Below are 22,885 nucleotides of genomic sequence, written 5' to 3' on the forward strand. Positions count from 1 at the left end.
CACATACTCTGCCACAGATTCTGCCCCCAGACCTGATTCACCCATGTGCTGGTTAGTGTCATGGCCCAACCTCACATTAGCCATTCCCTGTTCTGGCTCTCACTGGTGGGTTCCCCGGTATAGCCTTGCAAGTACAATGGTCTTGTACATGGAAGACACTCAGAAGTCGTTCCTCACCTGGACATGAACCCTCAGGTCCCTGCTTGCCCTCACCTGTGCCATCCCCCAGACCAAACATAAGTCCACACCCCAAATTCCCCAAAGCATACCATCAGGTGACCCGAGGGCTTTGCCTGCCTCCTGTCGTGTCCGGGACCACCCAGGACCTCCCCTCCCCCAGGAAGTCATGCCACCCAGCTCGCCACACCTGTGCTGGTACAAAAGGCATCCAGGCTGGGAAGGCCTGGGCCTTTGCTGGCCCTCCCCTCCCACCTTCACTTCTTTCAGAGGCACAGGGTACCCCATTCTGAGTACCTGAGAATTTGTGAAATGTAAATTATGGTGTTTTCTTGGTTTCCCCAGTCCTTCAGAACAACTCAACTCAGGCCGTTGGCCATTTGAGGGGTGAACCAGCAGATAAAAGATCTTTCTCCTTTGTCTCTCTGTAACTCTGCCTTTCAAATTAAGAATAAATAAATCTTTATTTCGTTTTGTTAACATCACTTAATTACTTTCTAACTTCCAAAAGTTGTGGCTAGCATTCCCCTGGAGGTTGGACTTTTTGTTTTGTCTTGGTTGACCGATACGATTTTAAAATCCCTTTGCATCCTGTTAGTGATTCTAAGGGAAGAGCAAGCCTTGTATTTAATCAGCACCTGGGAAGACAGTTAGTACACAGGAGCTTGGAGACTGATGATTAAAGCTCCTAGGGCCTTACTAGGAGTAAAACAAAATTGTATGAGGCCTAAAATATCACAATCTCTTTAGTAAAATTCTAATTTATTTAACCCAGTGAGCACTTTTAATGAGAATTTAGTCTCTGAACATAATCTGAATCTGGTTCAAACCTTGCCCCTGGCTTCCTCAATCTGATTAAAGAGAAAACAGTAGAAACTAACTCCTTTCCTACTGTTACTGTAGTATGGTTGTCTGTCAATCACAACGCACTATGTGTCCATGCCTTCTCTCATCTTACCCCTACCAGGCATCCCTGTCTCACACAGAAGAAACCTGAAGCCAGGAGGGATTCACTGATTGTCATAAAAGCAAACATCAATCAACGTAGCAAGTTTTACACATGGTATCCATGAATCTGAAATTACTTTCAACAGCATTGCCCTATACTGTGTTGGACAACACAGTGTGCTGTCACATTTTCTAAAATAGGATATACTCAAGGCTCTTTCTATTGAAGTGACAGGAATCAAAGTCAAAACAGTTCAGATAAAACAGCCATCAGCACAAAGACACATGTGTCAAAACAGTTCAGGTAAAACAGCCATCATCACAGACACATGTGTCTTGTAAGTCCATGCTATAAAAGCCTTTCTGCATGCTGGACAGGGTCAAAATGTACAATAAGGTGTGTCTCGTTTCCCAGGTTTTCTGCTGCTTGGTTCTATTGAGATTCTTTTTAGGATTTATTTATTTTTATTACAAAGTCAGATATACAGAGAGGAAGATCTTCCACCCAATGGTTCACTCCCCAAGCAACAACCAGAACTGCGTCGATCCAAAGCCAAGAGCCAGGAGCTTCTTCCCGGTCCCCTACGCAAGTACAGGGTCCCAAAGCTTTGGGCCTTCCTCAATCCCAGAGTCCATATGCAATCTCTAGGCTACCGCACAGGGCCCTATTCTATTGAGTTTTAATATCACATGGGCTTTCATATGTGATGGAAAAAAAGAATTACCAGAATTCCTAGAGTGAAATATAACTCCAGGGAGAAAAAGAAAGGTCTTTTAAAACTAATTTTGTAAGATAATACTACAATGAAATACTACAAATTTTTAATAAAGCTGTAGCATCAGGATGTGGCTTGTGTTTATTAGAAAGAATTATATAATGTGACATGGGAAAGACATTTCATAAAAACTATACCAAGTAAGGTTCCTGGGGCTGGTGCTATAACTCAGCAGGCTAATCCTCCATCTTGCAGTGCCAGCATCCTATCAGTTCATGTTCTGGCTGCCCTGTTTCCAATCCAGCTCCCTTCATATGGCCTGGTAAATCTGTGGAGGTTGGCCTAATGCCTTGGGCCCCTGCACCTGCAGGGAATATCCAGAAAAGCTTCTGTTTCCCAGCTTCGACTTGGCTCAGTTCCAGTCATCGTGGCTATTTGGAGAGTGTTGAATTAATGGAAGGAAGATGTTCTTTGTCTCTCCTTCTCTGTAAATCTGGCTTTTAAATAACAAAAAGAAAACTTTTTAAAAAATGTGATTCCTGCAGGCCAGCAAACTTAGCACTACATATTTCCTACAAGAGAATTAATGTAGAGTTCATTATACAGATATTGTAAGAGAGAAAGAGCAATAAGCTGCCATTGATGAAATACAAACACTGAGAAACTACAGGAAATAGCATTCCTGAATTGGTGAAAAAATAGAAAGAGGACGTGTAACCAAGTACTAGAAAGGAAGTTCTACAGGATCAGGGTTTGGGTTATCGATAGTTTGAAAGTCGCACACAGCTCTTGCTTGTGCTACTGCAGTAAAGACTGCAGCCAAGGTTGCTCGGACCAAAAACGAGCGAGAGCAACAAAGCTGCATGACAAGTACTTGAGCCACCCACAAGGCAAAATCTGGACAACGAGTGAGGAAGAATAGTGCGGCCACTACAGGCAGGCTCTCCTGCCACTGACTAATCACCTAGGGACACGCAGCAACGTAGCACAATTCCAGGTGCCTATTAGTCAGGTCTCTGCCTCTTTTAGGGTTGTCCATTTATTTAATTTGTCCATCTGTTCAACTGGACAGATTTTTTACAAGCGACCTGAAATCAATCCAGGGAGAAATGACAGTCCCTTTAACAAGTGGTGCTGGAAAATTTGGATATACTCATGCAGAAATACAGAATAACAACTCCACCTTACACCTTATACAAAAATCAACTCAAAATGGATCAGGGATCTAAGTCTATGCACCGATACCATCAAATTACTAAGGAAAACGACAGGAAAAAAGGCAAGACATTAGCACAGGCAAAGACTTCCTAGAAAGGACTTTAGAACACAAGACAAAAACAGACAAATAGGATTACATAAGCTGAGAAGCTTTTGCACTGCAAAGGAAACACTGAACAATTGACAGAACAGGAGAACATACTTGTAATCTATGTAATTTGATAATGGGTTAATGTCCAGGATCTGTAAAGAGCTCAAGAAAATCAACAAGAGTATAATAAGCAATCCAGTTGAGAAAAGGCCAAGGCATTATTCAAAGGATGAGATGCAAATGGCAATAGACACATGACATCAGGATCACTATCTGTAAGGGAAAAGCAAACAAAAACCACAGTGTGAGCTTTACCTCACCCCACTTAGAATGGCTAGCATGCAAGAAACAAAGAGCAATCAAAAAAAAAAAAACACTGGTGATGATGTGAGAAAAATCATCAAACACATCATTAAATGAAAGAGTTACTTGTTCCACAATGTTTATTGTAGCTCAATTCACAATACCTAAGATGTATAATCAATGCAACTGTTGATTGGCTAAAGAAAATGTGGTATACATACACCCAGGATGACATTAATGCTGCAGAAAGTCTGCTTTATAAAAAAATAAAATAGTGAGATTCTGTTTTTTTTTAACAAAATGGACACAATTGGAAACTATCATGCTTAGTGAAATGAGCTAGTCTCAAAAAGACAAATACTATGTTTTCCTGATATGTGACAGTTAATATAATAGACTATAAAAAATGTGTAGGAGTGCAATAGACATTCTGACATATGATCGTCATTTTTAGCCCTTGCTTTTGCTCCTGTGACCTTCTTATTTTGAAGAATATTATGTTTATTGGCTAATGAATCCTGTGCATACAGAGTGGACTGAAGCTATATCTTTGCAAATACTGATGAAGTGAGGTGAAGTAGAGGGGAAGGGGCTTGGGGGGAGCAGGAAACTGAGGGAAGTGGGATTGTCCTCTTAAAGCTATACCTATGGATCCATGAGCCCCAGAGGTGTGGTCCTGGAGAGGCCTGGGTCTCCGAGTCCAGGCCTGCTTGGTAGGGGCCGAGTCAGTGAGCCTGCCTGCGTGGTAGGGACTGGGTCTATGAGCACCAAGGATGGAAGGTCCAGCAGGTCCCACGTATCATGGCCTTGGGCCCGCTTGCGTGGTGGGTACTGAACCCATAAGCCTCAGGGGTGCGGTGGTTCTGGCTTGTCTCTGGGTCTCCTGGTCCAGATCCTAAGGCCCACCTAAGTAGTAGGTATCAGATCCATGAGCCCCTGGGGGTAGGAGATCCAGCGGGACCTGGGTCTCCCGGTCCAAATGCTTGGGCCAGCCTGTGCAGTGGGTGCTGGATCCATGATTCCCAGGGGTGAGGGACACAGAGAGATTCCCAGGGGTAAGGAACACAGAGAGATAGGTAGACTTGGGTCACCAAGTCTACCTATGTGTTGGGGGCCAGGTCCATGAGCTCCTGGGGTGGAGGGTCAGCAGGTCCCAGGTCACATAGCCTGAGCCATGGCTGTTAGGTGGCTGTTGGATCCGTGAGTCCCAGGGGTGGAGGCTCCGGCATGGCTCAGGTCCATGAGCCCACCTGGGAGAACTAATCCTCCCCAGTGTAGAGGATGGATTACTGAAGGGCAGACAATGGTGTACATAGAAGACACGGTAGCTCATTGGAGCCTGCACAAGATATTTGATGCCATAGCAGAGAATGGAGAACAGAACATATGGACAACTACCCCAGCCAAATGATGACAAGTATCCGGGTGATTGGAGACTATAAAGTCAATGGTGTCAGCCAATGGACATTGGAAGGCATTCTTCATCTATAGATTGGTGAGATCACCTGCATTTCAAAACTATGGCATCCACATGGGTAGAACCTTCGGAACATGCACCATTGTGACCCTGGGTTGATATCGGGTGTCCTTTCCCCATCCTTGGGTACTAAGATGGTAGGAGTCTGGGTATGGCCTATCCCTTTGTCTCTCCCCAGCCCCCAGAAATGGGAAGAAGATATAGGAAGCTGGGAGACAAAGATTATACCCAATTCTCCCTAACCCTAGATTGTTCCCACCCTGATCAACTATGTAAACATCATCTAAAACAAAAAGTAAAAAAAAAAAAACTGTACTTTTGGGATGCATTAAATATGTCCTTTTTGTAGTAATAAAAAAATTGTTTATAAAAGGTCTCACTTTCTCCCTGATAGTACACTGTTACATGATATATTTTTTATTTTCCTTCTTATTATTTAAATTTTTATTTAAAAAAAGACTAACAAACATAAAAAGGTTTTCACCTTAATGGGAAACTAGGCAATGTTTTGCTTATTATTTATGTTGTTTAATATCAATCAGTATACATATGGTAATCCTTTTAAGTATTTAATATTTCTCACTAGTGACACACACCAAAAATTATATCATCAAGCTTTATATGCAGAGAACCAAATGATAAATTTTCTATCTATTCTTACTCTACAATAGAATACCAAAACTTTTTATTCTTGTCTAACAGGATTTTCCATCAACCTTTCACAATCCTTTTCCCAATTCCATTTTGGTACCATTCTCTGGTGACAAAAATTATATTTTAACTTCTATGAATTAATCATCTGCTGTTTTTAGATTCCACATGTGACTGAGAAACATATTAGATATCTCTCTGTGCTTAACTTCATTGTTGATAGTTTGTTATGTTATGATTGTTAACAATAGTTTTATTGACATTATCTAGACAGTATACACTCATTGGATATGTATTCTTTGTTCTCAAGATGTCTAATATAGACAATAAAAGCATTCGAGAAATCAAGAATCTCTGTATTCAAGATACTTTGTCTCACTCATGAACAGTTAAAGTAAAATTACAAAATGTAAGACTATATTTTATCGTAAACATACACTTGTTATCATGATTAACAGATCCACATCATTGGATAAATAGAATACTGGATAAAATGTTTCTACCCGCATAATGTAAAGTGTTATCCTGTGACTCATTAAAAATAAAATCTACAGCAATGTTTTTATATTTTATTTCTTTTTAGAAGGCAAGTTTTATCATATAATCGGCCATGACCCTTTATTGAAATCTTGGAGTACATGGTTTTATTTCTTTAATCATCCTCAGTTAATGTTTATTTTTGGGAATAAAAGATGGAGCTGTTCCTTTGCTTTTGTACATTAAATGGATTGCAAGAGGTCCTCAGCGCAATGTCCATGTGGTACAGAGATGATTCTCAAAGGTACCAGGGAAAACCAAGGGAAACATAACAAAGTTCAACAACATACACTTCTTAAGAGACACAGATCACGTAATTATGGCATTTCATCAAATCATGCCACATACACCACAAACAAAATTGATAAGAATGAAATCTTTCCATGATACTTTGCCTTTTATGTTTAGGTAAGAAAGCTTTGTGTTTCACAACTGAATATTTTGCAAAAGATAAATTTTGTCCAGAAGCGGAAAGACACCAGAAACAAAAGGGTTATCAAACAATAATGAGAAAATCACTGCCTATGCTACCTTATGTATATGCTATCAGATACTTGAGGAACAGCCTTGGAATAGCAGAGGCTAAAATGAAACAAAGTTAGCTAGAGAAGAACTGATAAGAAAATTCTGGTAGAGCACACACAATGCTATCTGCAGAAATAAAACGATCATGGGTAAAATGTATTCTTACAAAGCACCAAGAAAATTTGAGTATTTCAAATTCTTGGTGACTTCTAATTATCATAGATTTCTCATCTGAATTTTTATCAGGACTTTCCTCATTGCAACTTTGACATCCTTGTTCCTCAAACTGTAGATCAGAGGGTTGAGCATCGGCACTACATTAGTGTAAAATACAGAAGAAACTTTCCCTTGGTCCACAGAACCAGGAGAAGAGTATTTTAGGTACATAAATGCTGCTGACCCAAAAAAGAGAGAAATGGCACTAATGTGAGAACTACAAGTACTGAAGGCTTTTGATCTTCCTTGAGTAGATTTGATATGAAGAATGCTACTGAGGATGAAAACATAGGAAATTAGGATTGTGAAGCTGGGTACTGTGATATTAATGCCCACAACAATGAGCACAACCACCTCATTGACATAGGTGCTGGTGCAAGAAAGCTGGAGAAGGGGAAGTATGTCACACAAATAGTGATTAATGACGTTAGCACTGCAGAAGCTTAGTCTAAGCATGCATCCTGTGTGGGCAGTGGCTCCAGCAAGTCCCATCACATAGGCAGCCAAGGATAGCACAGAGCACACCTGACGGGACATGGTGACCTGATACAGCAGTGGATTGCAGATGGCCACATAGCGATCATACGCCATTGAGGTCAACATGTAGCATTCTGAGATGACAAAAAAGAGAAAGAAAAACAGCTGTGTCATGCACTCCGTGTAGGAGATGAAGTTCTGCTCTGATACAAAGTTCATCAACATTTTAGGAGTGAACACAGAAGAGTAACACAGGTCAATGAGGGAGAGGTTGAACAAGAAATAATACATAGGGGTGTGGAGGTGAGAATTGAGACCGATAAGCATGATCAAGCCAAAGTTACCCACCATGGTGACAATATAGATCATTAGAAATAGGCAAAATAGAGGTTTCTGTAGCTCTGGACGATCCGTTAACCCAGCAAGGACAAATTCAGTAACCAAGGAGTCATTTTCAGTCAGCATTCTCATTGTCAGAGATCTGGATAGACAGAAAAACGAAGTGTTACTAATAGAGAACTTAACTGTCTCTCCCTTTCTAAAAAATATTTTTATTTGAAGAGCAGAGACGCAGAGAGTGTGATCTTTCATCTGCTGGTACTGCTAGAACTCCAAATGACAATGTGGTCAGAGCTGAGCAAGTGGAAGCCAGGAGACCCCTTTGAGTCTTCCACCTTGTGCTCGCTTCGGCAGCACATATACTAAAATTGGAAAGATGCAGAGAAGATTAGCATGGCCCCTGCACAAAGAATCTTCCACCTTGATGCAGGGATCTAAGGACAGTGCACTACCCTCCACTGCTTTCCCAGGCCACAGGCAGGGAGCTAGATCAGAATCAGCACAGCTCTACACAAACGCACATTCATCTGAATGGGATGCTAACAGCACAACCAGAGCGTTAGCTCATTACACTACCATATCAGCTTCACTATCATGCCAACTCCGACCCACCTCTCTTCTTACAAACGCTCAGGCATAAGAAGCTGAGACTGGCTCAATTTGGGTAAATTCTGCATTGTTTCAATGGATGAGAATGTACCGCCACACTCCGTTTCCTCCCCCCAACTGTTCAGTCACTTTGTCTTTTGTCTGTGTGTACTGAGCGATGACAAGCAACCCCTCCTGTCCTAATTAGAACATGGACAGGTCTAGTAGCTGAAGCACAAATCTGCATGCCGATGAAGTTGGGTAGTTGGACTGTGTCCTCACCCTCTGCCTCTCACTCATCTGGTTCTTCACTCCCTAGTTACTCCCCATGTTTCCATGACAACACAAGATGCCTCACAGAACAACAGTTAAATAGCAGAATGTTGGACTTGCAACTTTTTCTGAAGGACTGTACTATTGAAGTAATATGGGGGAAAACAGGAGGGCAAGAGGTATGAACGGGAAACTGTCAGTGTCTGTGACATTGTATCATGAGAATTAAAAAATAGTAATAAATCATTGCTTTATGAGTGAAAGCATAGGTACATGCTCCTTTATATAAGGAAAGAGCGCATTGTCTGTAGATTTTCCAGATTATTTACTACAACGAGCCAAGAACTGATAGCAGGTAGTGAGGAGACCCTTGAAAACACAGGATTTAAAATTCACCATACACTACAGGATTTATACTTAGTTTACTATGCTTCATCCTAATTGGACAAAAGATGAAGAAAGGACAGTGAGTGAGCTTTCAGTCTATGAAGGAAAGTAGGAAAGATAAATAGCTAATTACCTTGGATTGCTATGTGCTATTTGCATTAGTTACGTTTATAAAACGTTATCAAGATGGAATCTTACGACACTAGGAATGTAAATCTCCCTATATGCATGGTATGTCCGTAATTTTTTCAAGCAAGGACCAGCTCCCTTCTTCCTGTGATATAACTGTGTTCTCTATGTGTCACCTGGAACTGCCATAGCTGCCTCCTGCCAGCTGGCAATGAGGCTAACATAGACAATGAGAGAGAGGTACACAGTACCTCAGAGCTCCGAAGTGTTTTCTTTTTATTCAACGCTAATACTTTGCTTCATTTTCAATAGTACACACAGAAAGAAAAGTAGGAATTTGACCAACTCACCGTCCTTTAACTCAAAGAACTAACACTGGAGCTTCCTGTTGCTTGGTTTTTTTCTTAAGATTTATTTATTTTTATTGGAAAGGCAGATTTACAGACAGGAAGAGAGACAGAGAGGAAGATCTTCCATCTGATGATTCACTCCCCAAGTGAGCGCAACGGCCAGTGCTGTGCCGATCCGAAGCCAGAAGCCAGGAACTTCCTTCTGGTTCTGCCACGCAAGTGCAGGGTCCCAAGGCTATGGGCCGTCCTCGACTGCTTTCCCAGGCCACAAGCAGGGAGCTGGATGGGAAGTGGGGCTGCCAGGATTGGAACCAGCACCCATATGGGATCGCAGGCGTGCAAGGTAAGGACCTTAACCGCTAGACTATCACGCCAGGCCCACTTTCTGTTTTTTTACCTCCCACTGTCTTACAGAAAAATAACTGGTGATGAAAGCATCAAAGTACATCCATTGCATTCACATAATCTTCTCCTTTCACTAGGAAAGGTATCACTGTGCAGATCTCAATCCGAATGTCCCATACATCATTTCAAGGAGAAATTTAAGCTTCTAGTTATCAATTTGTCCAGAGTTAGAAGTTAGCCTACAACCTTCATACCTCAGCCAGCATGCCATGAAATATATAATGTTGGTTTCAAGCTTGTCATTCTTCTAGTTTTGTTTACAAATCCGGGAGTAGAGCTCTTGTTAAACGTCCCCATGGTGAACATTACATAGGGAACAATAATGATGCCTGTGTGTATGGTGTAATGCATGAGAGCAGATAGAAACCCACACCGGGGATTATACAATCCCGAGAGCAAAGGAGATCGAACTCTCTGCTGACATTTATAAATATACAAGTATAATGAATGTTACTGACATTTTAATAATTATCATTCTAAATAGTGCACTAGTTTTAGTTAAACAGCATAATTTAATGAAGTTTGTTGTGCTTGCTTTTTATTATTTTGAGGCCCTTTAAACAGTGTTTAGCTTTGCATATTTTATAGATATCAAGAAAAAGAGAACTGAGACATTTAGGGAGTGGAAGCAACATGTGGTACTTTTCTGTCTCTCTCATTCTCTCCTTACCTTCCAAATAAAGTCTTATTTTTTTAAAAGGTTTATTTATTTATATTGGAAAGGCAGATTTATAGAGAGAAGCAGAGACAGAGACAGAGACAAAAATCGTCCATCCACTGACTCCCTAAGTGGCTGCAAACGGCTGGTGCTGAGCAGATCTGTAGCCAGGAACCAGGTGCTTCTTCTGGGTCTCCCACATGGGTGCAGAGTCCCAAGGCTTTGACCCATCCTCTATTGCCTTCCCAGGCCACAAGCAGGGAGCTGGGTGGGAAGTGGAGCAGCCATGACATGAACTTGGGCCCATATGGGATCCCAGCATTTTAAGGCGAGGATTTTAGCCATTGAGTCATTGCACTGGGCCCAAAGAAGTCTTTTCTAAAAATAATTTCAGGTATTTTGAATTAAAAATTTGAATAATATCAGAATTATCCCATATTTCATAAGCATCTCATTGCCTTGGACTGCTATAATTCAGTATATCTTTGCCTTCAAGAAATTATAGTCAAATCTTTCATAAAAACCCATTGTTCATGGGCTACCATTTCAGGCAACATGACTTTAGAATTTCCTTGAATGCATGAATTTGTGCTTGTAAGATGACAATAATTTTGAAGTGACCGTTGTTTCACAAGAGATTGCACAAACCAAATTCATAGATTTTCTTGAACTCTTCACCAACCTACCTCCCCTAGTGACATGTGCAAATGTAGGACAACAACAAAGCTACAAAGCTGATATCTGTACAGTGATGTTCACTACCCAGCAGATCTCATTCGGTAGGTTAGCATTCTCTATGTGCATGTGTCTGTATGTGTGTAGACCTACACAATTATAGCCCATGTGCATATTCCTGTAACTATCACCCCAATCAGTCATGATGAAGAATTATTCCATCGCCATCAATGAAGGTCTTTGTTCTCATTAGATTCCTAAAACTGCATATATGAAGTACATGAATTTTCTTTCCTTTATACAATTTTTTTAAAGTTTAAAAAATATTAAAAAATCCTGAATAAATCTTAAACAGGAAAAGCTCAAAGAAACACCCTCAAGACACTTTTAATCAAACACACTGAAGAAAAAATTAAGGTAGGAATGAAAAAAAAAAACATTGAATAACAGGGGATTTCTTATTAGGAAGCATAAAACCAACAAGAGTGTGTTGCTCAAGTGCTGAGACAGAATACTGTCAACACACTCTCCAGCTATGAAGAAGAAGTCACACATTCACAGATTTTAAAAATGGACAGAATATGCATCCACGATCTTTACCCTACATAATAGTTCAAGAAATTTATTGAAACATAAAATAAATAATAAAAGGGAAATAAATAGGAAATCAGGAATAAACAAAACAAGAAGCAAAACTAAGGGAAACACAGCAGACTCTCCTTCTTCAGGATTTTCAAATTACGTCTGATAGTTGGAGCTAAACAACACAATTGGTTCTAATATATTTCTAAATTTATGTAGGAGAAATCTTTAACACTGAGACCAGTGGAGCAGCCCAGATGGTTAAGCTTCAGCCTGCAATAGCAGCATTTCCCATTGGAGAACTGGTTCAAGACCCCGCAGCTCCTTTTTTCTGATCCAGCTGCCTGCTCATGACCTGGGAAGGAGCAGATGATGGTTCAAGTACTGAGAGATGGGATGGCACGCTGCATTCCTAAGCTTCAGCTTGACCCAGCTCAGGTCACTGTAGCCACTTGGGAGGTGAATCAATGATGAGAGCAGTTCCTCTCTTTAGTGCTCATAGAAAGGGGGTTGGGAGGTCTAAGTGCCTCACAGTCCCAGATGTCTGCCCGGTCCCCTACCAGACCACAAGCCTCAACTCAAAACCAGTGGAGAACACAGATTTATTCTTTCCATAAAACCATCTAATCGCATGTGCCTGTGCAGACACGCACATTACAGGCCCTGCAGCTGCAAAGTTCCTCTTATGTCACGCCAGCAGGTCCAAGCTGCTTCCAAAGTGTGGACTCCTTCTCCCCATCATGACCTTCCAGAAACCTTCCTCGCTCGGGCTCCTGTTAGGACAGAATCACTGTGGTCCATGAGATCCCGTAACAGTCAATGTTACCATGACTCTGGCCAATGCGGTTCACTCGGACCTCTTTCTCCCCTCCTGCTGTCCTCCTCCGTCCCTGGCTGGCCAGCTCACACGGCTAACTGCAAGCTGTGTTTTCAAGCTCTTTCCTCCTGTCCCAAGGCTCTTTCACTGTTTTCTTTCACTTACTCACCAAAATTTTCTATTAGTCACACTTTTAGAAAGATGATCCTTTCTTCATTTCTTTCATATCTGAGAGAAGCCTAACCTCTATTCATCTATATTCAATCCTACTTGGGGTTTTATGTAGTTATTTGATAGTGTTGAATACATTTCTGTTTTCTTTTTTAAGCTGAACAAAAGTATGTGATCACCTGTATATATATGAAATTGTCAGTCTAAAGTTTACTGATGAGATATTTCAGGATGCAGGAGTAAGGGCGTCAGATACTATGCATGTGAATAGCTGAAGTCAGATTGCAGTCTATGTCTTTTTCAAATACCATGTTCTTTGCACTGCACCATTAATTGCTTATCGGCCAAAGGCACCTAAATATTGTTTTTAATATCTTAAATGAAGACTTCAAAGTTGGGTTCTTTATATTTCTTTCCAAATGCATATTTAAAAATTTTAGCAACATTATAAGATGCTGCAAATATTATTAGAAGTATCTTATGGTCAGTTTTTAGTGTCAATAATGATTTGCTTTAGTTTCAAAGCAAATGCAAAGTTTCTGGATCAAGGCACACTGTTAATATTCCAAGCAATAGCTACAGCTATACCCTTCCTTTGAGTCTTCAAGAGTCACATAATGGCAGGCAGATGGACAGACTTTCCTTGAGAGAGGAATCCCAGTGACAACTGAGCACTCGAGTGGTCCATCTGTTACAACTGACACACAATATCACCCAAAGTCCATGGCTTATATGACCGTTCACTACTGAGGTTGTACCTTCTGTGGGGTTGGCCAATACATAGACCTGTATCTGTGACTGTAGATCAGTACCAAATAGTTTCACTGTTCCTTTATCCTTCCTCTCTTGGTTTCATTTAACATTTTATTTATTCATAATTACTTATGATTACATTACATATTTGAATGGTTATACAAGCTCTCTGAGTCTCTCTTACTCTTGTTATATGGATTTCTGTTGCTAATATGCAAAAAGTCCTGTCCCATTCTAAAATTTTACGTCCATATGTAATTAAATATTTCCCATAACGTTGTTTAGTGTATGTATGGTTTTACCTCAAAATATGTCTGTTGTTTACTTGGACATAAACTTATATCTCAATTTATCCATTTATCAATGAGTAGATAAATGGAATACTTTCCGTTTCTCAGTTACAATAACACTAATGCTGTAATACAGCTACAATAACACTAATGCTATAATACAGATCCAGGCATCTACAACCGAATGGTATCTGGCAAAGTTTCTAACAACAAGCATGGGATAAAACACATTGGATATTCACCAAAAGAAGAATGAAACCACCTATCCCCATGTACAAAAGTAAATTTGAAATGGATTATACACCTAAATGTAAGACCTGAAACTTGAAACTACTACAAGAAAACAAGTAAAATGCTTCAGGACATTGAGAAACAAACCAATGGAATAAATTAAAAATATTCTGGGCAGCAAAGGAAACAACAGAAAACAAAGACAACCTAAAGAACATGAGAAAGCATTTCCAAGTCATAAATCTTCAAAAGATTAATAGCTAGAACACATATACAGCTCAAGCAAAAAATAACCTACAATAAGATAATTTTCAAATGCAGTGGGCATAAACAGACATTTTTCATATGGTCACTTACATAGAAAAAAGTTCAACGTAGCTAATCATCAGTGAAATACCAATCAAAACTGCAATGGGATAGCTCCTCACTCCAAGCAGATTATTATTAAAAGGACAAAATATAGCAAATGTTTGCAAACACAGACAAGGAAGAGAAACCTTGCCTAGTATTAGTGGGAATGGTAATAAGTACAGAAAATTGTGGAAAAAATATGCAGGTCCTCAAAATAAGTAAAACTGGAAGAACTACATGATTCAGTAATCCCATTGGTGGGAATATATGCAAGAGAAATTAAAAGCATCTATCAACCCCATATCCATGTTTTTGCGACACTATTTATAATATCCAAGAAACAAACAACCGAAGTGTCCATACACTGATAGATGCATTAAGCACATTTTTTATGCCTTGTGCTTCCCTTCTTCCATAACACTTAAATGCAATGTTTACTCAAGAACATCTAGAAATTTTGAAGATTTTTTTCATTCTTTGTGAATTTTTTTGGTCTGAGTTGTTTCCAAACGCCTGTCTTCTAGCAAATAACTCTTCCATTAGCCTGCTCAGTTTTTCTGTTGAACCTCTCAATTGCATTTCAATTGTCTATGCTGAGTCTTTACAGCTTCAAATTTTCTAATTGTTTTTAAGATGTATTTATTTTTATTGAAAAGGCAGATCAGATTTATAAAGAGAAGGAGAGGCAGAAAGAAGGATTTTCCATCCACTGGTTCACTCCCCAAATGGCCACAATGGCTGGAGCTGAGCCAATCTAAAGCCAGAAGCCAGAACCTTCTTTTGTATCTCCCATGTAGGTGCAGGGTCCCAAGGTTTTGGGCCATCCTCTATTGATTTCCCAGGCCACAAGCTGGGAACTGGATGGGAACTGGAGCAGCCGGGGACATGAACCAGCACCCATATGGGATGCTAGTGCTTGCAAAAACAAGCCAAACAAAACCAAACAAACAGTAAGAATTTAGTCTTTGATCATGGCACTGGGCACTTCTAATTAATTTTTAATTATATGTTTCTGAATTTTGTGATCTAGTGTGTCAAATCACTTGTAGTAAAAGCAAAGGATTTTTTCATTGTGTGTATTAAGATCATTGACCAAGAGTGTTTACTAAGATTGTGGGTTGTATAGCTGTGTTGCCCTTGGTTCCATTTTGGTTCTTTAGTGTAGTGTCTTTAGCTACTTCAACTAATCAGCCATGGTGCTCTACAGCTGACTTAGGAGCCTAAGCTTTGGCTGAGATTGCACTACCACTTGAGATGTAGCTTCTTTGGTTGTTAAAAATATGGGGCATATGTGGATTACGTGAGGATGAAACCACACCTGGGAACCCAGACGGAAGTAATGCAGCGTGCCTGGTAATGAGGCAGAGTGACTATCCATGGATGATTGCTGCCTGGCCGCTGAGCCAAGCGTGTGTGCCCAGAGCAGCTGTCAGTGGCCAGGCACTGCATGAGTAACCTCCGAATCTCTGCAAGGGGGAGGGCCATCCTGTTCTGGGAGCTCTAGGCAACTGCTTCCTGGATCTAAGACAAGGTGAGAAAGGCAGAGCATTTGCTTCTCAGGGACGCAGTGGGCTGAGCTGAGCTGCTGGTAATGGGCTGGTCAGCTGCCTCTTGAGGCCACAATAGAGTGGGTTTGACTGCCCAGTTGTTCCCTGTGGACTTTAGTAAACCAAGCCACTCAAGAAGGTTATTTGGCAAGTGTGGCAAATGAGTGGCAAGATCCAAAGTTTGGGACTTTTGGGTTCTATTTATGTTCCCCGTTTTGTTTTGTTTTTAATTTTCATTTTGTGTTATTTTTGTCTCTGTTGGCTATTAAAAGCAAGAAATATATTTTATCACTACTTTGGTTTTCTAGGCCTGCAATACTGAAGTGATAGATATTCCGTTGTTCAAATAGAGTAACAAATAAAAGAAATTTATTTTGTCATGACTCTTGAGATTAGGAGTCCACGGTCAAGGTGTCAGCAGGCTTGGTTTCTTCTGAGGCTACTGCTCTTTTGATCTGTCCCCACCCAGGCGTCCCACGTGCATATGCAGCCTTGAAGTCTAGGTGCCTGAATTTTCTGTTCTTATAAGGACACCAGCCGGGGTACATCCTCACAGCTTTACGATCTCACTCAAGACCCTACATCCAAATAATGACAATGATGTAATTCATATTAAACTAAAATAACCTACTGAGGGTTAGGGAATAAACACATGAAACTGTGAAAAATGTAATTGAGTTCATAGCAACAGCTATTAGCCAGGCAATATGGAATCTTTTCCTTGACATATCAGTGTCACACTTTGTAAAACACATTTTGCATCACTGACAGACTGTCAACCACATAGTGACACAATGATTCTTGTAATACAAAATCTTTATTTTACACTTAGTAATAGTACACTTTAGAAGTGTCTAGACTTGCCGTGTTTCAAAAGATCCAACAATTCATTCTGTCTTGTTATATGTCATGTCACGTGCAAGCCTTTCTTTTCTAATAATATATATTTTTAGTTTAGCAATTTTAACATTTTTCCATTTTCACTTCATATGTGAAATACTATTTTCCTTGAATATAACAGTGGGTTATCGAAGAACACAAAACAGAATTTTAAAAATGTCTTTAAAGTAATAATAATAGAAATATATCAAAGCTTATAGGATATAGCAACAACTGTGCTGAGAGGAAACTTCATAGCAACAAGGCTTTCATCCAAAAATCACAGGGCTATAAAATGAGTAACATAATAATGCATCTCAAAAATCTAGAATAAAACAGAACAAGCCAAACTGAAAATTAGCAGAATGAAATAACAAAAATTATAAGAGACAAAACAAAAATGCAAGACTAAAAAATAGAAAAGATTAATTAAATGAACCGCTGTTTTTTGAAAAGACAGACAAAATAAATAAAGCGTTAGCCAAGCTAGCCGAGAAAGAAAAAAGAAAACTGTAATCAGCAAAATATAAATGACAATAAAAGCATAGCAACTGAAACAATAACCATGAGGAGCTATTATGAACAAGAATATGACAAATTGAAAAGGCTATGGGGAAATAACAAGATTTCTGAGCACATATCATCTAGCAAAATTAAATTATGAACACATTAAAAATGGAACAGATCAAAGCAAAAGAATCAATAATATACCTCAACCAAGAAAAGCTCAAAATCAGATGACTTCATTGCTGAACTCTACAAAAATTTTAAGAAATAACAACAATTCATCTTTACTTGAAAGGGAAAGAACCCTCCCAAACCCCCTCAAACCCTGAGAGGCACTTGTATTTCACTCCTCTCTCTGAAACAAAAGTTGATTCAACTGTAACAACCTTGCAGAGTTTGTTTTCACAAGACCTGTAAAAATGTTATCACTTTGAAATAAATACATTATTTAGTAGCTGAGACTATGATCATTTCACCAAGCAATCATATTTGCCTAATTATTTTAAATTGTGCATCTATTGCATGTTTGCTCATCAAGCCTCCTGCCCCAACCACCTGCACACTAACCACACCTTACTAAGAACAGCGAGCCCTCTGAAGACACACATACTGTCCTCAACATTCTCTGAGGTTTTTTTTTTTATTTTTTTTTAATTATTTATTATTTAACTTCATTAATTACATTGTATTATGTGACACAGTTACATAGATACTTGGGTTCTCCCCACCCCTCCCCAAACGTTTAGGGCCCTTCACCGTGGCCTAGCAGCTAAAGTCCTCACCTTGAACGTGCCGGGATCCCATATGGGCGCTGGTTCTAATCCCAACAGCTCCACTTCCCATCCAGCTCCCTGCTTGTGGCCTGGGAAAGCAGTAGAGGACGGCCCAGAGCTTTGGGATCCTGCACCCATTTGGGAGACCTGGAAGAAGCTCCTGCCTCCTGGCTTCAGATCAGTGCATCTCCGGCTGTTGTGGTCACTTGGGGAGTGAATCATCGAACGGAAGATCTTCCTCTCTGTCTCCCCTCCTCTCTGTGTATCTGACTTTGCAATAAAAATAAATAAATCTTTTTTTAAAAAAAAAGCAAATTTTGGCTCAGAATAAGTGTTTATTTAATATTTGCTAGCTAAATACAATACTTAATTTATACCATGCAAATATCTGAGACAAAAAGGAGGTAGTAAATAATAAAGGAAAAACATTACTGACAATGAATTAAGATTTTAAAATGTATCTGAAGAAAGGAAAAAATATTAAGGAAGAATAATTGAGACTTTATCTATTTGAGGGAAAGTAAGAAAAAACATTCCTCTACTAGTAGCTGTCAAGCGATGGAAATAAATTTCTTCCAATGAAAACAGCACACAACAAACCCTGTCCTGAAGTCCAAGACGTAAAATACAGTAACGGTTTTGAACAATCACTTAAGGCTTCTAGTCCTTTTTTTTTAATCTATTTTATTGTATTGTTGTTGACAATCTTTACATAGTTAATTACAGTTAAAGAAAGAAAAAGAAAAAAAAAGGTTCAGGGGGATAGGGAAGTGGGTAATACTATTATGTTCATATTGTTTCCATCATGTATCTGAGGTAAAGGGGGATACTGAGGGAGAAGCCCCACCCGGTTTCCCGCCCACCCCGAGTCCCGGATGTGGGGCATGCTCTGAGATATGTGCTCAAGTGGTGTTAATAGTTCTCCAGTTATGAATCGCTGCCAGTTTCGCTCGATGAGGTCGTCCACTGATTGATATGGTCCATCATAAAGTCTCCGTTTAAGGCTTCTAGTCTTAGGAACCAGGATCAAAAGAAAATCCCCAAACTCCCTTTACCATACTGCTGTGAGACTCAAGTGACAAGAACTCAGAGATCAGAATAAGAAGAGCAATGCCTATGCATATCCACACTAGGAAAGACGAGGATCCCCCAAAATGAAAGTCCCTACAACATTCAAGAGAGACTTATCAAATGATCAAACAAATAACTCTCTCTAGGTTCACCAAAATCAGTATCACTATGACAAAAAGCACCTTAGTACTTCTGCATATGTGCTAATCTAAGCCTGCAGAAACAAAAAAATAGATCCACATCTCTCACCATACACTAAGATCAGATCTAAATGGATAACAGATCTAAACCTACATCCAGAAACCTTCAAACTTTTGGAAGAAAATGTTGGAAACACACTGGAACACTTAGGGGTAGGCCCTCACTTCCTAAAAAAGACTCCAGATGCAGTAGAAATCGAGACCAAAATAAACAGTTGGGACCTCATCAAACTAAGAAGCTTCTGTACAGCTAGAGAAACAATCAACAAAGTAAAAAGGCAACCCACAGAATGGGAGAAGATTTTTGCACACGACATAGGTGATAGAGGGCTGATCTCCAGAATATACAAAGAGCTACAAAACAACCAAAATGTCAAAACAAACAAGCCACTCAAGAAATGGGCACCGGAAATGGGCAAACATTTCACAAAGGAACAAACCCAAATGGCAAATAAACATATGAAAAAATGCTCAAGTTCCCTGGCAATAAGGGAAATCCAAATTAAAACATCAATGAGGTACCACCTAACGCCAGTAAGACTGGCCCACATGAATAAAAGCACCAACAACACTTGTTGGCGAGGTTGCGGGGAAAAGGGATCCCTACTCCACTGCTGGTGGGGCTGCAGGCTGGTACAGCCTCTATGGAAATCAGTATGGAGAATACTCAAACAACTCAAATTCAACATACCGTATGATCCAGCAATAGCACTCCTAGGAATATATCCAGAACAATTGTTTTATGAGAAACCAACATGCACTCCTATGCTCATAGCAGCACAATCAGTAATTGCAAAAACATGGAAGCAACCAAAATGCCCATCAACAGAGGATTGGATAAGAAAGCTATGGTTCATCTACTCCATGGAATACTACTCAGCTATTAAAAAAAACAAAATGCAGTTCTTTGTGGCCAAATGGGCCAAACTGGAAACCATAATGCTAAGGGAAATGAGCCAATCCCAAAAGGTTAAATACCACATGTTTGCCTTAATTTAAGATGACACGATGTTATGTATAACATGTTATGTTAGGTTTGTTATATGTTGTGTATAAACTAAAATTGAAATGTAAGTGAGGTGGTCACAGAAGGTGGCTAGGAACTCGCATTTACTTTTACCATATTGGTTATTCATTACTATGTCAATTAATTCCATAATGATGTAAATTTTTGCTGATGGTATGATGGAGCTTTCAATTGACTGGGATAATACTCTGCTAGCTCTGTCTTCAGACCAGAGAGGGTATACCTAAGAAGACGTTGAACTTGACTAGACAATAAGATGCTGGACTCTATGTTTGGTGTATGCTTGCAATGGGGGAATCTCAACTGAACTTGAGCTGTGGTTATGCAACAAGGTGGAGGAATCCACCATGGTGGGAGGGTTTGGGCAGGGGTGGGAGAACCCAAGTATCTATGTAACTGTGTCACATAATACAGTGTAATTAATGAAGTTAAATAATAAAAAAATAAAATAAAATAAAAAATAAAATTGCAAACTTCACCATGTAAGTTGAGATGAGTCATCATTTAGCCTTTCTCAGAAAGTTAGAGAACAACAAAATACTTACTTTATTCTCTGATGAAACTAAGGAATAATGCTCTTACATTGCCTTTATTTGCCAAATTATTCCTGTAATCAGATTACTGAAATTGTTCCGGTCATTTACAATTTGCTTTCTTTTTTATTGTTCTCTCCGTGGCTTTATCATGTGCCCTGATAAAGAATGTACATTTATAACAAACACAACCTCTCGTTTAGAACAGCACCTTCTTCAAAGTCTTAGTCAGCGCAACATGAACATCTTTGTTCCTTAAACTGTAAATAAAAGGATTCATCATTGGTCCCACAATAGTATAGAAAACTGTGGATACTTTATCTTGATCAAAAGACCCAGTTGGGGAAGGCTTAAGGTACATGAACGCTGATGCTCCGAAGAAAAGAGATACAGCAAGTAAGTGGGAGCTGCAGGTACTGAAGGCTTTGGATCTGCCATCTGTAGACTTGATACGGAGGATGTTAGAGAGGATCAGAGTGTACGAAATGAAAATAATGAAACTGGGTCCTATAACATTGACGCCCACCACAATGAAAACCACCAGCTCATTGACGTAGGTGCTTGTGCAGGAGAGCTGGAGGAGAGGAGGGATGTCACACATATAATGGTTGATGATGTTGCTATTACAGAAGGTGAGTCTCAACATGCTTCCAGTGTGGGCCACGGCACCCACAAACCCCATTGCATACACACCCATTGACAGCATGAAACAGACCTGATGGGACATGGTGACCTTGTAGAGCAGGGGCTTGCAGATGGCCACATAGCGGTCATAGGCCATTGATGTCAAGATACAGCATTCATCAATTACAAAGAAAGCAAAGAAAAAGAGTTGAGTCATGCATTCAGCATAGGGGATGATGTTCACTTTCACAAAACTCATCAGCATTCTGGGTATTATGACACAGGAGTAGCAGAGATCCACAAAGGAAAGGTTGAAGAGAAAGTAGTACATGGGAGTGTGCAGGTGAGGGTTCAGAACAATGAGAACAATCAGGCCCAGGTTCCCCACCACAGCCATGACATAGATGCCTAAGAACAGGAAGAAGAGGGGCAGCTGCAGCTCTGGCTGTTGTGTTAATCCCAGCAGGACAAACTCAGTCACTGAAGAGTCATTTCCTGAGGCCATTCTTCACATCTATGAGAACAGAAAAAAATACAAATTTTAAAATGAGATCCACACTCTTCCTAACCCAAGATAACACATTGAGACTCAGAATGGGGGAAGAAATTCAACCCACCCTTCCATACAAGTTCTTTGCCCCATTTGATAAAACTAAGAGAATACATAGATAACCAACCCAGGAAGGCAAATTCTGCAGGATGGAGATTCAGAAGCCTTCTGAGTGCTCTTAATTTGGCATCCACTCTGCTGTGCAAGTGTCGAGCATCTCTACGACCCATGTTGGTTCAATGATGACATCGACAGATGCTGAAGGACTCTTCGCCTCCCACAGATGAGGTTTGAAATGAGCTGGCAGGGCACATACAATCAAGACTCACCAGGAGCCACAGGCTGTGTAACCTTTCTCCCCTGTCCTCACACAGGGAAATGTGGCTCCGACAGTTTGTAGGGGTGAACGTCACAGGGAGGGGACTTGTCCCTAATGTTGCTGTGACTGTTTTTTGGTCAGGAGGACAGCCTCAGTCCCCGTGGTTTCTAACTGTGGCTCTGAATACAGTATTCCCTCTTGAGTATCGGGGTGATGTATCAGTTTCCAGTGCCAAAAAAAAAAAAATCACAATCCTAGGGGTTTTTTGAGCTGGAAAATCCTAGGGACCTGATTAGAAAGTGGAAGACCTCTGCTCTGCTGGGTGCTCTGTTATTCCCTGGAGATCAGTCTCTGAAATCCAGAAAAATTACCTACCTCCATTGGCAGCGTAACCCGGGGTCATGGACCTAATGGAACTATTGATCAAGGCAAATGCCCAAATAAAAAAGCAGAATGAATTTTCCTGCACTTAGGATCCAGATTACCAATCCCAACATGAAATGAGAAAAATCTTGAATAT

At 40.1% G+C, this 22,885-nt stretch overlaps 1 protein-coding gene and 2 pseudogenes across 1 annotated transcript; 1 reads left to right on the forward strand and 2 right to left on the reverse strand.

Moving 5' to 3' along the window:
• Nucleotides 1-6,859: 6,859 nt before the first annotated feature.
• Nucleotides 6,860-7,807, reverse strand: LOC101516620 (olfactory receptor 8B3). Its single transcript, XM_004597682.2, has one exon. It carries the CDS (start codon nucleotides 7,805-7,807, stop codon nucleotides 6,860-6,862), a length of 948 nt encoding a protein of 315 aa, XP_004597739.2.
• A 206-nt stretch (nucleotides 7,808-8,013) lies between these two features.
• On the forward strand, nucleotides 8,014-8,086 carry LOC118759584 (U6 spliceosomal RNA; annotated as a pseudogene).
• A 12,985-nt stretch (nucleotides 8,087-21,071) lies between these two features.
• LOC101516385 (olfactory receptor 8B3-like) lies at nucleotides 21,072-22,010 on the reverse strand (annotated as a pseudogene).
• Between the last annotated feature and the right edge of the window lie 875 nt (nucleotides 22,011-22,885).

This window comes from Ochotona princeps, chromosome 4 (assembly GCF_030435755.1).
Source record: "Ochotona princeps isolate mOchPri1 chromosome 4, mOchPri1.hap1, whole genome shotgun sequence".
Taxonomy (NCBI): domain Eukaryota; kingdom Metazoa; phylum Chordata; class Mammalia; order Lagomorpha; family Ochotonidae; genus Ochotona; species Ochotona princeps.